General features: G+C 39.0%; 1 protein-coding gene across 1 annotated transcript in view; it reads right to left on the reverse strand.

Moving 5' to 3' along the window:
• Positions 1–4,084: 4,084 nt before the first annotated feature.
• The window catches only part of LOC136863807 (zinc finger protein 543-like), a 43,181-nt gene continuing 28,221 nt past the window's right edge, over positions 4,085–19,044 (reverse strand). The window contains exons 2-3 of the mRNA XM_067140145.2: positions 5,077–6,091; positions 4,085–4,917 (exon numbers count right to left, since the gene is read on the reverse strand). Coding sequence (XP_066996246.2) covers positions 4,085–4,917; positions 5,077–6,091 — 1,848 coding nt within the window. The remainder of the gene's footprint in view (positions 4,918–5,076; positions 6,092–19,044) is intronic.

The following is a 19,044-nucleotide window of genomic DNA, read 5'->3' on the forward strand; positions in this document are numbered from 1 at the left end:
CGGTTTATCATGTGAAGCCGAATTCCGGCATCACTTCCGAAATCACACTTCCCATCTGTCGGGCACCGACCACCATACCCCGTTCGAACAGTGTCAGCTCACGACGACGTTCCATGTTACACCTGTAACATGCACAGCTACTGCTCACAAGGTCTCTTATACAACTGCCGCTGGCACAGGGGGCGTGTGGTGCGCAGACAACACATCTGCGCATCAGTGCTCCGCTATCCCATGACATTTGCTCATTCGGTGTAAATCCTTTTTAGAATTTTATTCTAGATATTTAAAGTCAATACAGAACTGAAATCAAGTTCATTACTTGTAAGAATTGAGCATCCCACTTTTCTTTTAGTAAGCAATGAAGCTTGGTATCATCTTACTCGATATGTCAATGCTCATAAGACACAGCATTGGGAAACTGAAAAATCTGCATAAAGTTCATTAACGAGGAATCCCCTCCATCTGCTAATCTCTGATCTGATTGAAATTTGGTACAACGACTACAGTAGGAATGTTTTATTCCACCATATCAAAATTAGATGCCCAGTCATATTTTTAGTACCTGTTTTGGGGTGTCAATGTTTGCTCATTTAAGCACGCCATCGACAGGAGTAGTGGTGAAAAGTAGGTACAGGCGGGATGGTCGGCCAGTTCATGTTTCATGCTCTTGCTCTTTCTCTCTTGCACACACACACATCTTCCCTAACCTCGGCAATCGCTACTACTCCATGAGGCGAATGGGATGCCAGGCAAATGCTGAGACTGTACCTTAAATAAGACCAGAGCCACTTCCTTCCCAATCCTAACATTTTCCAATTCTTGCATAGCAGAAATCCTTCAATAAATCTGCGATGTTAATCCACCATAAAAAAAACTTCTATAGCAATAATTGTTTTCCTTACATGGTTGTGTGTCGGTGTTTACATAATGTGTATATATGTACACAGGACCGCGCTCATAGTGTCAGTGATTGCCGAGGCTAGGGAAGTAATGTGTGTGTGCGAGAGAGATGAGTGAGAGCATGACACATGAATTGGCCGGCCGTCCCGCTGCCACTCTTGTCTATGCGGTGCTTAAATGAGCAAAGTTTCACACCCCAAAACAGGTACTAAATATGTGACTGGGGATCTAATTTTGGTATGGCTGAAGAAAACATTCCTACTGAAGTCGTCATACCAATCAGATTGTAGATTAGCGGACGGAAGAGTTTCCTTGTAAGTCCCACTGCATGTTTACTGGTTCTGTTTACAATAATGCTTGCAGTACAGTGTACTACATCAGGATGCCTGTTTTTTTCTTTTTTCTTTTTCAGAGCAGTGTTGAAGCCAGCCTGGTTCACTTAAATTGTGAAATATATTCTGTTATTGAAAAGTAGGGATATGCAGGGGATTAGTGTGAGACAGAGAATTCATCCCAATTTCCTTTACAACAGAGTGAATTGTGAATTTGGAGTGCTATGCTGAAAGGGTTCGTTCAATGGAAGTTGTTAGTGATATTTTTTTTTTTTTTTCCCCATGGCACTACAGCCCTTGAAGGGCCTTGGCCTACCAAGCGACCGCTGCTCAGCCCGAAGGCCTGCAGAATACGAGGTGTCGTGTGGTCAGCACGACGAATCCTTTCGGCCGTTATTCTTGGCTTTCTAGACCGGGGCCGCTATCTCACCGTCAGATAGCTCCTCAATTCTAATCATGTAGGCTGAGTGAACCTCGAACCAGCCCTCAGGTCCAGGTAAAAATCCCTGACCTGGCCGGGAATCGAACCCGGGGCCTCCGGGTAAGAGGCAGGCACGCTACCCCTACACCATGGGGCCGGCAGTGATATTTTTTGGGAACAAGTAATTAGACACATCCTCTGCCCTCCCCCACAAATAATCCAACAGATTTAACTTCTTCTTCTACCTAGTGTTGTCCTGCTGTTGCAGGGTCCGGTTTCTTGGTCATTGAATGCCATTTTTTCCGGTCTCATGCGTCAGCAGGTTGTAGGCCGATGATTTTTATGTCACCATTTATTGTGTCTTGCCAATGCTGCTTCGGTCATCTCCTGGGGCATAGACCTTCAATATCTGAATGGAGGACAGAGTTGGCAACAATACCAGGCGCTGAATGCAAAGTATGGCCTTACCACTGGAGCAATTTTTCTCTCATTTTATCCACAATTGGAGCAATTCCCATTTGCTGTTGAATTCTGTAGTTTCTGACATGGTCAATAAGGGAGATACCCATAGTCCAATGGAACGTTCTCATTTCCACGGCATATAGTTGGTGTTCTGAAATTTTGTCAGATGGTTAACATTTGGCTCCATACAGTGCAACTGACTGTACTTCTGTCCAATATATCTTGGATTTGAGATGAAGTGGCATTTTGTTATCGCAAAGTACACCAGCGACCTCCTTCCGCAACCAGGTTGCATTTACCCTGGCTCTTATTTCAGTATTGAAATTTCCATCACTCTGCAGGTGATACTCAAGGTACCTGAAGCATTCTGTTTTGAGTAGATTTTCTCCAGCGACTTGAATGGTACCGACGCTTGAATTTGACTCCAGATATTCTGCCTTTTTCACCTTTTTCACCTTTTTCACGTTCAGACAGATTCCATACTGGGAGAGGCAGTTATTCCAGTCTTCAACATGACATTGGAGGTTCTATCCAGCAGATTTAACTTCTTGTGATTATTATCTTTGGAGTATCCTCAAACAGAAATTGTAAAGGAATAATCCTCGCATGTTTCAGGCTCTTCAAAAATGTAATACATAGTATAAGCTAAGATAAACTAAGCCTGCAGCGACATTTTCAGAACTTTCTATGTCACAGCGACTTGTGCTTGGATATGAATGGTGAACATTTTCAGCAGCTGCTGTGAAGTACAGATAAGACCAATCCTTCAGTACTATAAATTGCCAGTGAAATGTATTACTCCAGCACATCACATTACAGCTCTCTTCGCTGAGGCTGTTCATGCTGTCAGTCAAATGGGACCTGCTTCAGCCATTTTCAAATGCTTTAGGTTTGCCTCTCCCTGTACTATGATTACCTCCAGAAAACAGTTGCAGACTTAAATAAAGTAGAGCATGGTTAATTCAAATGTCTTTAATTTAAATTCATGAATAATTGAAACTTTTCTCCAGTCCTTTGACATTCCTGTACAATGGAATGTTAAAAAATTTGTGCTTAATTCAAATATTATATTGTTTGATTTGAAATAATAATACCATATTAGAATACTCATATAAAAAAAAAGATGTTTAAGGACAATGGTGGAAGAAAAAAGTAGAATAGAATTGTGCTGGTGCCAGAAAAAGAACTGTACATGTTGTAAAGCTAAGCTCTTAACCACCTAAGGATATATTTCTTGTACAGTCCTCTAGGGAGCAAATTGTAGAGTTTTGGTAATAAGGAAAATTTGCTCATTTGCTCATTAGGCTTAAACCTAGAACTCCACATGGAATCAATTGGTGTCAGCAGATGAAATGAGATATTCCACTGGCTACGGAAGGCTTGGAAGGTGAAATATGTCACTAATTGCAGGTGAATTAAGCGATAATGGCTGGGACTTGCTACTGACCCAAAACTAATACAGGAATGTAAACTACTTTTGTTTACAGTAATGCTTGCAGTAGAGCGTACCACATCAGTACACCCACTTTTGTTGTTCAGAACAGCCCTGAGGCCAGCCTGGTTTACTTAAATTTTGAAGTACATCGCGCAATTGAAAAAGTAGGGATAATTTTGAATTCAAGGTTGAGTAAGTACAGTGTATTGTTTAATTCAATTTTTTTCTGAACCCTTCAGGTGTGAATGAAACAAGTTCTATTGTAAAATTAAAACAGACTATAAATGACAGCTCTGTGAAAATATAAATAAAAGAAAAATGAGAACCATTAGGATTTGAAATTGTTTAATCACACATTCTTACCATATGTACAATTCCTTACATTCAAAACTGGCCTTGCATCAAACAATTAATTCGTATAAGCTGAATCAAAGAATAGCACAACTCAGCAAATAAAAATTATTACACTGACCAAACTCTTGTCAATTATGAAATTTGATTCTAACCAACACATCACTATGGAAAATAAAAACATTACTGAGCATTATCTACAAGATTAACCCATGCACGACTATTATTGCCTGGTTCAGAAGGCATTATTATTTGCATTATCTGTAGAGGCCCATCATGAAGAGTACCCCTTTGGAGCCCATGGGTAGTAGTTAAAGTAGTTATGGTAGAAGAATCTTCTACTACTGCCTGGTGAGGATCCTGAACATTCTGACCTGATGTAGGCATGATACGTGGGGTAGCTGGCACTACAAGTGTGTGATGTCCTTCTTCCACTTGTACCATGTGTTGATCAACTTCTTCTTTAGTATCTTTTAATGCATGAGTCCTCTCTCCCAAATGTCTATTATTTCCATCTTGTTGAATAATAACCGGTTCTTTCAATTCAGCTATATATAATTTTGCTTCTTGACCTTGATGTTGGCCTATACCATCAATGTTGACCAGTTCCTCAATTTCCTGTAAGAGATCTTCTGCAGGTATGAAACTTAGCTGGTTGACTATAATTTTATTGTTAAGATGACCTTGAGTCTGCATATGGTTGTACAGTAAAGGTTTCCTCATAAAGCCAGTACCACACACCAAACATTCGTAATGTTTTTTGTCACTGTGGACAAATCGGTGAACATCACGGTTATATCGCGAACTGAATGCTTTATCACAAACTTCGCATAGGAATGGCTTTTCTCGTATATGAATCCGCTGATGTTTCTTGAAATGCTCTGGATACACAAATTTGGCATTACATGTTCGACATTTATATGGGCATTCTCCTGTGTGGTCAGCCTTCATGTGATAACCAAGAAGTTGTCTATCTCTGAAGCCCTCGCCACACTCGGTACACTTGTAGCATTTGTCTTGGTTGTGTATTGCAAGCTTGTGAGACTGCAAACGTCTGATCAGTCTGAAAGTGGCACCACAGAACTCACACTGGTACGGTTTTTCTCCCGTATGAGTACGCACGTGATCTCTGAAATCTGCCTTACGAGCAAAGGACTTCCCGCCGCACTCAGTACACTTGAAACGTTTGTCTTGGATATGTACTGCACGCTTGTGAGACAGAAAATTGCTGATCCGGCTAAAAGTGGCACCACAGAACTCACACTGGTATGGTTTCTCTCCTGTATGAGAGCGCTGATGATCTTTAAAATCTGCCTTATGAGCAAAGGCCTTCCCGCATGCGTGGCAGATGAATGGTTTATAACCAGTGTGCACAACGCTGTGCCTCTGAAGATTACCAGCTGTACCAAAAGCTTTACCACACTGATCACATCTATAATTGCGTATTCCTGTGTGACAAAGCTGATGTTGTGTCAAGTTCTGGGCACTTAGGAAGGCTTTCCCACACTCCTGACAGGAGAAAGGACGTGGTCGAACTTTGTGAGTCTTTGTATGTTTTTTGTAAGTGTATTTGGAGGCAAAGATTTTTCCGCAAACTTCGCAATGAACTCTTGTGTGTGTGTTAATGTGTTCATCTAATAGATTTTGAGAACTATAATGTTTGCCACATGTTTCACAAGTCAATAGTTTGGACTGTGGAGAGTGCATTCTCTTATGGACACGGAACAAGCGCAAATTACTAAATATGTGATGACATACTTCACACTGGAAATCACCTTCTGCAGCTTCATGATCATCTAAATGCACTGATAACTCATTATGTTTCTTAAAATCCTGTCCACAAATATCACAAACGTAAACTTTAATATTGTGTACATTTTTCATGTGATTAATTATCCCTGTCATATCACCCATTATCTTTTCATCACTAGTGCACAACAAACAGGAGAAATTAGTTCCTTCTCTACAAATCAACTTATCGGGTATTTCCAACTCAGTTTTAGGTTTCTTTTTAATAATTTTCCTTTCCATCATATCCTTATTCAAATCTCCAGGTTCATCTTTTGGCTCTATTTTTATTTTGGCAACTTCCTTGTCATTTCCATCTCCATCACCATTGTTAGAGGGTAACATGCCTGGATGGTATTCACTGTCAAGATCTGATATTTCCATTTCAAATAAGGTGCTATCCTGAAACATAAAATACAAATATATTAAAAGTTGGAATTATTATTTCCATTAACAAAGCAAGATATGAACTCTACCCTGTATACACCTAGCCTTCAGTTTACATTTGTGGAAGATTGGCACAATACTCGTCCTATGGTGACTTCACAAAATATAGCGTCAGGCCAGCTGCTGAGAAAGGTGATGTAATATAAGCCTGAAAATTCTTTAAAACAGGGGTAGACAACCTATTGGGTATGAACAGCTATATACAAAATGTGTTTTACTCTGAGGTTTCCAAGCATAATTCCTATTTTTATACAGCATGATTCTAAAATAATTTTACAAACTTTGGGGACAGGTTCCTTACACCGAAACAAGAAAAGAAGTCATATAAACATACATCCCAAAATCCCTAGTTTCGTTTTTGTGTTATTAATTTATTAATGAAAGTTTTGGTTTACATTCAACATCTTTCCATGCTCATCCCAACAAATTCATTCATCAATGCATTTATTTGTAGAAAGCTTTGACTCATTGTATCCAACGTAGATGGCAATGCATTGCGATTGAGACTTGTTTATATTTGTCATTTGTGTACATATAGTGAGTTAACTGAAAGTGTACTTATTAGTCTGTTTTTAAAGTTTCAATTGTGTACATGTTATAGTGTTCTGTTGAACCATGTCAGGATATTCATTTTGTGAACAGGAAGACATGAATTTTATGTGTGGCAAGGTGAATGGTACTGGATGCGAGGTTGCACAGCTGTATTAGAGGTCGTTTCCAGACTGAATACAGCAGAGTTGTCCAACATTTTCTGCTCTTTATCATCACATTGCTGAGACAGGATCTGTAGCACCACAGACTATTGATCGAGGAAAACCACGAGCTACTCGTACACCTCATCAGGAATATCACATTCTCCAGTGTGTCATACAAAATTCAGGTATCAGCATCAGCATCAGCACAAGGCAAGTGTCCCTGGTATGTAGCACACTTAAAAGTACATCATAGATACTTCATGAATAGATCCTGTGTTCCTATCATTTTTAGTGTATGCAGGGCCTCTCACCTGACGATCACCCACCACAGATGAACTTTTGCCAAGGGTTTCTTGCATAAACTGCCAATCCGTTGTTTATCTCTTCAGTTTTCTTTACAAACAAAATAACGTTTGGAAGAGATGGAATAACTAATTTCCACAACCAACACATATGGACAGTTCTTAATCCTCATGCTATACTTCAGGCTAGACATGTAGCATCAGTTTAGGATTAATGTGTGGGCTGACATTGTAGGCCCATACCTCTTCCCAGCATGTCTTATATGTGCTGTCTACAGGGACTTTATTCAGAACACTCTCTCAGACATACTAGGAGATGTGCTCCTGCAAATAAGAAGAAACATGGTTATGTATGATGGGGCTCCAGCACATTTTAGTCTTGTTGTTCAAGATATATTGGCTGGTATCTACCATGACAGATGCATAGCTAAAGGAGGACCCGTTTCACGGCTTGCACATTCCCCCGACCCCAATCCTTTGGATTGTTATCTCCGGGGGCACCTTAAATAATTGGTTTATGCAGCAGACAACAGAGGTGAAGAAACTCTTCTTTGATGTGTCGTGGAATCCTGCAAAACTATTCAGTACCATCAGGGATTATTTGAAAGGGTATGACAGTCCATGATTCAATGAGTGCATGCATGTCTAAATGCAAGAGGAGGACTTTTCGAGCATTTTATATGAGTTATGTGTTAAATACTTACTAAAATGCTGATAATGCCAATGTCAAAAACAAATTAATGAGTCATTCTAAAATGTTCTTTCATTCTGGACTTAAATAAATTGAAAATGAAGGATTTGGGGACGTGTGTTTTTATGAATTTTTTTTTGGTTTGATGTAAGGAACCCATCCCCAAAATTTATAAAAGTATTTTAGAACTACCCTATATATGCTGTATTTGACCAGCATTTCATCTGTTTGCAGGGACTAATATTCACAATTCTTTAAGTCATGTTTCAACCACAACTTAATTTCTTCTGGAATTCTTTCCACCCTCCTTGTACCATTCTAGCAGAAATAATTTCACTTTTATTGCTAAAACCGCTGAACAATGATGATGGCTGCACCGAGTATTTAATCTTCAAATGAACATTTTTCCTCTTCAACAGTACACAAGAAATTTTCAAGAAGGCCCATTTTGTGCACTAAAAGCTAGCAATTGAGCTTTCAACTTGGCCTTCAAATACACACTCTCCCCTTCCTAAGTTATGAATAACTTACATAGGAAAACATTCATTAAAAGAGCTGTGAACTGTACTAAAATGCCTATGAACATTGCTTTGTTCATGAACAGAGACAGTGGTATTACAAAATAAACACAAATTTTTACATCTCACTTCTCATTCAGTGTTAAAATAATTTCTTTGTCTCTAATCAGTCATTGTTAAAAATTCACAGAACTACACTGTCTACCACAACATAAAGCCAGTAGCAATTGCTGTCTGCCATGATGAGGTTGATGATATCAAACTCTATGTAAACAGAACACTGAAGCCAATAATACAATGGAAATGGATTTCCAAACTTCTTTAAACAAAGAAGTTTAATTTAAAATAATAATCAATATTTTCAATTTAAAAAAAAAAGAATGCATTAAATTATAAAAGATAACATGAGCACTGTAAGTCTGCAAAAAAAGGGGTATCACAGCACCAGTGGGCACTGAAATGCAGAGTGCTGTTCTGAATCACCCCAGAAACTGTCCTATAGTTTACCAGTTAAAGACTACTAAAGTGAAGTACCTAAGTTATGCACATGTTTAAGCATTTTTTGTAATGAGAGGAATGAGGTAGTCAGTAACTATAGATTCAAAGTAGCTAACTGTAATGTAATTTCAATGGCAAAAATAGTAGGTAAAACAACAACAAAAGCAATGACTACAGAAAAATAACATGATACAACGATACATACACTACATATGTAGATTTTTCAATTTCAGTCGGAACCATAACAAATACTTAGGTTTACATTATTTGCATTTTGCACGGTAGCACAATCTAGTGTCAATAAATAATATAACTTTCATATCACCAACATCATTTTCTTATCGGGTGAGGATGGAAAATTGTGTCACACGTATGAACTTGGCCTTCCTGATGCCAACCCTGTTGGCGAGATGTATTCACTATAGTGTGTTTCTGTGGTAATCGGTGATATGTTATGATGTGTGGATTGAGACAAACACAAATGCTCAGCCGCCAAGCCAGAGGATTTATCCAAACACAGACCCTGAAATCCCAGGGCTCTGATCCAAAGGCTACAACAGTGAGCAAGCAGCCAAGAAGCAGGACTTCTATACTAGAAAAATTAGACTATATTTTGTTAAAATTCTGATAAATGTCTACTGTGACTAAACTCTAGTTTACAGAATCTATGAAATGGCAGCGACAAAATAAGCATAGTGCCATAGATGGCTAGTCCTATGAATAGCCAGGACAGAAGAAATATAGTGGGAAAGGGAACACAACACGCTGATGCTGCACAGTTGGCTGTTGGTCTTACAGCAAGGAATACAGAGAGTTAATAATTACCAACAAACCAGTATCAACCACTAGAATGTCTGAGAAGGCTCTCTTCTCAGCACTCTTTCAATATCTTTGTCATAAAGTCTAATTAATAATCAACATAAAATTGACAGATAGGTGTTTGTTTTTGTAAGTATTGACTATGAAAACAGTAATTATAGCATTCATATCAAAGTTTAGCCCAACTTTGTTTGACTTGGCAGTACCCAGTGATGATGTAAGTCGGTAATTTTGAAAACTTATTAAGAACATTTAAGGCTATTTTAATAAATTTCAATTTTATGGAGTTTGAAAATAAGGGTTTGTTCATAAAAGGCCAAAAGAAAACAGGTTATTTCTTTGTTTGGATGAAAAAAACTCAAGTACTGAACTTAAAAACTTTCTTCAGCTTATCTTGGCTGGAGCCATCCAGGCTCAGTTTCATTTTGACTGGGGGTTTAAGGCCAGATGTTTTACATGATGCTGTGTGATATTTGGGATGAAAATCTTAACCCAGGATTACTCGGGATTCAACTCTCGGTCTTCTGGATGGGAAGAAAGCAGTTGAGCTAAAGCACTGAACAAGTAAATAAATACTGAACACCACTCTTAAACCCTAACAAAGTCATGTACAAAGAGCTAGAACCCATTACAGATACTATGCATAAGAGGAGACTGGGATTCTTTGGACATATCATGAGGATGCAGGATTAGAGGCTTCTGAAACAACTAGTACAACACAATCTCGTCTCAAAAAATACCACAACAGGATGTAAATGGATCAGAGAAGTAAGAGAGGATCTGAAGGAAATAGGCCTTACAACAGAAGACACCACAAATAAGACAAAATTGAATACAAAACTCAAGAATACAAACCTCCGCGTTTTTTTTACACAAAACAAACCAACAACACGCATATTTTCAACTGAGGAAACGGCGCGAAGATCGGAGCGTCTGAAGAAATACTGGGAAGACCGCAAAGCCCGAACAATCCCTTCAAAGAGACCTGAACAACAGACTGACTAAAGTGATCCTATGTGGTCATAAAAGAAGAAGAAGAAGAAGAAAAGAAATAATGGTTTTTAGATAGGTTCCACCATTCATTTTCTATCAAAGTTTAAAATTGACTATCCATACTTTTGAATCTGATAGGGAGTAACTTAGTACTGCTCAGTGCAGAAGCAGACAGAGAACATTAATTGTATTTAAATCAATGAAACAGTAATTTCATATATTTATGATACATCAGTTTCCAACCATAAAATTCCTTAAAATTCAACTGAACAATTTTTGTAAATTTGTTCAGGAGCAATACTTCTTTTTGTTACTTTGGTCTGTTTCAAATTTCACTAGTCAGTTTCTGCAATAAAAAATTTTGGAATTGAATTAAGTCTGCAAATGATTATTAGTTTAGAGAAGTGTCATATCTCAGCAATATTAAGCCCATGTGAAAATAAAAGTTTTCCAACTAAAAATAAAAAGCTGCACATGCTTTTTCACACCAGAGCTTTCATATTTGTTCTGCAGTTGAGTGTTAGGTAGGGAAAGGTATGTGAGACTCTCCGAGAAATCTTAACTCACCAGCTTCCTTCTTGAGACTAGATGGGAGAAAGGGAAGTGAATGCGTGCTCTCCCAAATCATGCCATGCGTGACCACACTTCACAGATTCCATGAACAGACTGTACTTCTGTAAGGCATGGGAACACAAACTAATATGAACCAGCACACTAGTTATCCTGGTGATACTTAAAGGCTGACAAAGGACATCAAAGGTACAGGGAAGTTCTTGATATAATTTTAAGAGCACCACATGTTAATTCTGAAGTTACCTTTACCCATGAGTTCTGCTTACTTTTGGTTTACATATTAGAGCACCAAGTGTGGTGTTGATGGTGCAAAAATGCAATTAATTAAAATAAGAAATAGTAAAGATATCCTAGATCTTGAATTAGCCCAGCATTTTTTAGAGTGTGAAGATACAGTTTAGACAAGAAAACTGCTCACGATACTAACTTCGGATCTTCAGCAATTCTATTATAAAGAATGCTTTAATGTCGACTAAGATGGTAGGTTTTATGGCTAACATTGTGTCCTTTGACTTCTATGATTATTGATTACGATGATCTGTCCTTTATCATTACTGCTTGTACCCTACGTCACGAATAATAATGTAATTGGTTTTACATCCCATGAACTACTTTTATGATTTTTAGAGGTGTCCAGGTGTCAGAACTTTGTTCCACAGGAGTTCTTTAATAGACCAGTAAATCTATCAATACAAGGCTGGGATACTTGGAAGATCTTAAAATAATATTGGACCAAGCCCAGACTGAATCCGCCAACTTGACCTCAGAAAGCCCCCATCTGAGCTATTCAACTCAGCAGTAAGTTACAAAACAGTGAATCTTTTACATACTCCCAGCTTGTTCAGTATATTGGTAGTACCAGTAGGCTACTTAACCAGTAGTCTCTCATGCAAGGTAGTTCTCAGACTAGAACTGATGTCAAGGCAAGAGGCAGCATTTGGAATAATGTGTCAAATAGTGAATTGCAGTATGTTTAATTTTCCATTCAAACAGCAGCTGAACTTTTGAAATAATCAGGCTTGAACTCATAATGAGAGATATATGAAATGTTGTCTTGTCAACATGGCAGTAAACGGTGATTTAGTTTTTTCTCCGAGTGAAATGTTCAGTAATAATATGTGTATGAAGTGCAATGGATCTAATCACGGAAGTAATGATTGTCCTAATAGTCTTAATGCTTCTTATGAGTGCGTATTTAAGAATACGTTTGGTGGTGAAGCGTTGGATACGGTAGACGATCTCGTTTCCAATAACCTCACTCGGACTCCTCGTATTTGAGGTTTAGAATAAGATATCTGGAACGTGAACTCTCATCTAAAGATGAAATAATCAAAATGTTTTCCACAGATCTAGAAAATGCTCTACTCGAATTGAAGAACTTTAAACAAAATAATGTTGAAATGCCGAGACAATGCGAAAGTGATTTTGAAGAGGTTAAGTCAAAGAATGTTAGGCGTACCCGGAAACATGTTGCATTTAAAGACACTGTAAATAATAATTTAGTGACACAAAACAGTTTTCAAGTGTTAGAATCAAATGATCATGAGGCAAACATTGAATATGACTCAGCTGCAGTGTCGAAAAGACAAAAAAACTCCCGTTGGCGACCGATACATATTTAAGCTCGTACAGTAATAGTGGGGGGACTCGATGATACGAAATGTTGGGCCCAAAGTTGAAGAGGGTATTGCGTACTGCTATCCAGGCATACAAGTGGGTCAACTTGCAGAACATGTGAACAGTAACAGTATTACAGAAAATCCTGATGCCCTGATTGTTCATATTGGCACAAATGACCTTCATAATTTGTTAACACCTAGTGACACAATGGCTAAAACTAATAGGCTTATTACTGCGATAAAAAGGAGGTTTCCAATGGGAAAGTCTTTGTCTCAGTGGTGTTTTATATTGGCACGATGTTGATTAACACTATATAGAGGCTGAAAACTCCACTCTTGACTGGTTATGCCGTAATGGAGATGTCCCTTTTGTCGATGCCAATAGTTGGCTTAGAGGCAGTGATTTTGGTAAAGATGAGCTACACCTTAACAGAAAAGGAACCTCTAAGTTTGGTAAACTTCTCAATAGAATATCTAGAAGAATGCTCTCAGGAAACTAATTAAGAAAATGAGGGGGTTGCTAATCCTAATGGCAAAAACTTAAGTGATACAGAAAATGATTTAGAAAGTATAACTTATATCAGGAATGAAATACAATATGTAGATAGGGAATTATTTCACAGAAATCAAATACACAATACTAAGAAAGCACCAAAGACATCAATAGAAAGGTTAGTTGAACACTTTAGAGAATACTATCAAAATGTAAATGGACTTCGAAGCAAACTAACTGAACTTAGAATTTCTTCATGTTTAGCTGACTATGACTTCATGATATTAAACGAAATGAATTTAAATGATGAAATTAGTGATGAGGAACTTGGACTCGAAACATTCAATTTTCAGATGTGATAGGTCTTCTGTAACGAGTATGAAGGCATCCCATGGGGGTGTAATGATCTGTACTAGCAAGAGGTTTAAACCTACTCTGATACTGTGCATTAACACAGTTGAACAGTTGTTTGTGTCTCTGACTTTTAACACCACAAAATTAATCATTGGTGCTGTATACATTCCACCCACGTCTCCTGTCCAAAAATATTTCAAACATGCAGTGCTGTTGAAAATATTATGCCAAATCATGACAACCATTTATTGCTCATTGTTGGTGACTACAATCTACCACGTCTTAATTGGTTAGTAAATGAAGAGACATTTTCTGGCCTTGTGTCAGTAGGTAACCACACGGTGCTGTCCAGTTTAGTTATAGACACTTTTTCTTATCTCTGTTTAAATCCCAGTTTAATGCTATCCCAAAGTTTCTGAATCACTTTCTTGATTTGGTTTTCAGTAACTAGAGTTCCATTGAAGTAAAATCTAGTAATGAAAGTATTGTTCCCCTCAATAGACACCATCCAGCATTAGAGATTTCTTTACCTATAAATGAGCTATACAATTCCTTACCTGCTGATAGTTTTTATTTTGACTTTGTAAATGGTGACTATAATGGACTAAATTTACCTGTCACAGTTCAACTGGAAGGTGATTGTTACGTTGAACCAGAAAATCTACCCGATAAAGCGCAGTTCATCTGATAGTTACACAGGTGATGATTTTATTATTTTCCACAAACTTAAAACTTTATTTACGTCATTCTTTCTTGTACAAAACAAAACTCTTCTCAAAACCAAGGAGTACAAAATCTGGTGAGTGCATTCCATTTAGTCTCTGGATGTAACATTCTTCCACCTTTTGGTTTTCCTTATTCCCCTGTTAAAAGAAAACCAAAATGAACCAATAAAAGAATCTGACAATCATTTCGCCTACACAGTTTAACAAGACAAGAACTTATCACAAAACTTAAGTCCTATATCGTGCAGGAAGTTTCAGCAAACTTCCACTTTTCATTTTCATTTTGTCTTTTACAGCAGAAATAACACTTTCTTGCTCATTATCTCCATCATCTTCCACTCGTAAGGTATCCTACGATGAAGTCATCTCCAGTGGGTACAAACATTGAATGGGCCTGATCATGTCCCATCCAGCAGTCTGCACTCGAACTACTCTTGTGTTACCATCTTTACCAGGAAACATCTCAATCACTTTACCCAAAGGCCAATCGAGTCTTTTCCTTTGATCAGAACCTACTAACACAATGTCACCAATCTTTAGCATCCTTCGACACTTTACTTTAACTTGCGGCTGTACTAAAAGGCTCAGGTAATCATCACAGACCCTTTTCCTCAATTCCTCCCGTAAACGCTGCAGGTACTTGGCCCGTCCTGCAGGAACATTGCAGGAGTCAAAGGCACTAAGTCGCTTGGATCGTCAGACAGGTACGTCAAAGGCCTTGAATTTACCACAGACTCCACATCGCACAGGACAGTCAAAGCCTCTTCGCAGGTGAGAGAGGCTATTCCCAATGTCCTCTTCAACAACTTCTTGACCATCTGAATGATCCTCTCCCACCATCCACCCCACCAAGCAGCCATGGGTGGAATGAATTTCCACTGGATCCTCCTTGAAGATCCTCCTTCTATCTTATGCCAGTTAAAAGAGTCAAAGGAATTCACAGCTCCTGTGAAGTTGGTTCCATTGTCACTGTATATAACTCTGGGTCGTCCCCACCTTGCAATAAATCTCCTAAGACCTTGAAGAAATGCTTCTGTGGAAAGATTTAATACCAGATCGATATGTACAGCTCGATACACAGCACAAGTAAACAACAAAATCCAAGCTTTCTCTCCGCCCCTTAAAATCAGTGGCCCAGCAAGATCAACCCCACTGACTTCGAAGACTGACAATTCTTCCACTCTATCTTCTGGCAATGGTGCAGGATCTACATCAATTTTCTTTGACTCAAATCGTCGACATTTGACACATTTTGTGATCACCCTTTGTACTGTCTTCTGACCTCTTAAGATCCAGTGTTCTTCCCTTAATATTCTAAGTAACACCTTAACACCCGCATGAGAATATTGTATGTGGCAGTCTCGGATTAGAAACTCCACAAGTTTGTGACTGGAAGGCAGAAGAATGGGACATCTAAAATTTTCCTCATCTTCTCTTTGAACAATTTTAGTCTTCAGCCTCAGAAGACCATCTTGGTCCACAAAGGTGCAAAGGGAGTTCAGTCGTCATCTTTCAGTTTCTTCCAGAACCCCTGTCTGGACAAGATGCAAGAGCCTTCTCTCCGCCTGTGCTAGTTCTAAAGCAGAGAGATCACCCCCACTTTCATAACTGCTACTTTTCAATGGTTTTCCAACAAATCGCAGTATCCATCCTATGAGCCTGACAATTTGAGAAAACTTGGAAAATCTTCTTAGGTACCAGGCATCTCTATTCTCTGCTGAGGAATTGATCGATGATGGAGGTATTTTTCTTCCCTCTTGTTTGATGATGTCATCATCCACGTTGACCTCTGATGTCGGCCATTCCCCTTCTGCCAACTTCAACCAATGAGGACCCTCCCACCATTTGGAGTCTATAAGGACTTCTACGGAACAGCCTCGAGATGGAAGGTCAGCTGGATTCTGCTCCCCAGAAACAAGCCTCCAGTCTTCTTGTCTCGTCAGAGATCTAATCTCCTTCACTCGATTGTTCACAAATACTCCCCTTGACTCATCTCTCTCGATCCAATAAAATGCCGCTGAAGAGACCATCCAATAAAACTCGGAGATGTTCATGTTCAGACTTTCTCTGACAAAGTTTGCTAGTCGACTACCAATACAACATGCCAGAAGTTCCAATAGCGTCATCAAAAGTTTTTTCAGTGGTGAAACTCTTGTCTTTGCCATGATCAGCTGAACAGAAACAATCTCTTCAGTACAGGTTCAGCTTCGTATGAAGACAGCTGCAGCATAAGCACTCCGGCTGGCATCACAAAGTGTATGTAAACTCCAGGTTTGTTCAGACCTGCTTACAACGAAATGTCTCGGTATTTTCACTTCAGAAAGTCGCCAAACTTCAGCTTCCCATTTTCTAAACTTCTTCTGTACATCTTCTGGCAATGGATCATCCCACCCCATCTTCGAATTCTAGCTATCCTGAATGAGAAGTTTAGGGAATATGGTCAGAGGACATGAAAAACCAATGGGATCAAAAATCCTCTGAGCAGATGACAAGATAAGACATCCAGTCTCATTTTGAGGCCTCATATCACAGTACAATACATCCTCTTCCTTGTCCCATAATAATCCAAGAACAGAAGAAATCTTCTCAAATGTATTCTCTTTTCCCCTTGAGGTGCATTCCCAGCCACGTAGTTCAAATCTGGCTCCTGAAAGTAGTTTAATAGATTTCTCAACATATTGGGTCGTTTCCTCCTCTGAATCAAGGGATGTTACACAGTTGTTGACACAGAATGAGCTTTTTAATAGTTGTGCTGTTTCTTGCAGTTCAAGAGGGCTGTTTTCTAAATGGAGATCAAGAACAGCACCCAACAAGAATGGACTACACTTGAACCCAAATACAACTTGTCTATGTTGGAATATCTTGAATTTCTTCATGGAGGAATCCTCCCACCATAGGAATCTCAAGAAATCTCTGTCTGAAGGAGCAATAGAAATTTGCAGAAAGGCCCTTTTTATGTTCGAAATTACTCCAATTTCATGACGGCAAAACCTGATCAGAATAGGTGGAATTTTTTCCAGCAGATTTGGTCCTTTCTCCAGGCACTCATTCAGAGATGGACTTTCCTTCCCCCTGCAAGAAGCATCAAATACGGGTCTTAATGGTGTGGTTGAATTTTCTTTGAATACACCTCTGTGAGATAAATAGTGACATTTATTTTCAAGGTCTTGAAAGGGTACCTCTTCAATCACCCCTTCTTGAAGCCAATCCTGAAACACAACATTGTATTCCTGATACTTGTTGCCACTCAACAGTTTCTTGGTTGTCGTCCTGCACCTCTTCTCAGCAATTTCCAAATTGTCGTGGAGCTCCTCAGATACCTGATTCCATGGTAGATGGACTTCGTAACAGCCATCCTCGTCGACAGAGACAGTCTTCTTAAAACGATCCAAAGTAGCCAATTCTGTTTCTTTCTTCGATGTCTTCTCAGCAGGATCCCTAATTCCCAGGGTATCCAAAACCATAAATCAGTGATTGCAGTGTTTAAAGTCAACATCGACGATACCATCATACTGGATGAGTCTGAGAGACCGTACAGAGATAGCCTCCCCATAACAACCCACCCAAGTCGAGTCTCAACAGCCACTGGTCCACATTCCATGTTTTTTACTCTTCCAGTGAGAAGTGTTCCGTAGGTGTCCACTCCTAGAAGAAGTTCAATTTCAGGCGTCCCTTCTCCAGAATCAGAGGGAAAGATTCTATTCTCTTTTTTTTTGAGTTCTTTCATCCAAGGACCACTTTGGATTCTAGGGACAGTACCACAAATAATCAGTTGATCCAATACAGCGATCTTACATGTGTACCTGCCATCTAAACTGCTCAACTGTATTTGATAATTAAAATGTAGATACTCTTTTGATTCAGTTCCTCCAAACAGAGCATGAATCATGTTTTCAGATCCTGACAGTTCCAGTCCAATGGTATCTACCATCATTGTGATCCACTATCTATGAGTGCTCTTACTACCTGATCCCCTTTCCTTCCTGTGATCTTCACTAACACGGTCTGCAGAAGAACATCCTGACTACAGTTTTGGTTACCCAAGGTAGCACTGGCACCTTCCTTTTTGTCTTGTGTTTCTTCCACATTTTCCTTGGAGATATTTGAAGGTAATGTTGGGCACATTAGAATAACATGTTTCTTTCCACAGAAGTGACACAGTACATTACCATTATAGATTTTGGCAACATGACTAGGTCTCGAGCACTGAAAACAATACCTTGCTTTCATCAAAATATTCTTTCTTTCCACTAGTCATCTTCTGCACCTTGAAGCACTCTTTGCTCTCATCAGTTTTTCTGCAGAATACACATACATTTCCAAGATCTTTGATGTCTCCTGTGAACAGACTACCAGCAGTGGCCAAGTTTTACACTCGTTTAACCTAGGTTTCTGCTTTGTAGGCTTCTGATTTGCTGTATTAAATCCTCCTTGGGCAAGTGCTACCCTCTGTTCACCTTCCACTTCATTCTTGAGGAATAAAATCAGTTGCGAGAGTTTGTCACAGTATGGATCCTCGGTAGAGTCCATAACAGGGTGATGGACAGAATTTCTAAGCCATATTCTCAGCAAGTCTTCTGGTAAAGATAACTCAACTAACGGAAACAAGAATGCTGCGTACTTGTCAG

Source organism: Anabrus simplex, chromosome 2 (assembly GCF_040414725.1).
Source record: "Anabrus simplex isolate iqAnaSimp1 chromosome 2, ASM4041472v1, whole genome shotgun sequence".
Lineage (NCBI taxonomy): Eukaryota > Metazoa > Arthropoda > Insecta > Orthoptera > Tettigoniidae > Anabrus > Anabrus simplex.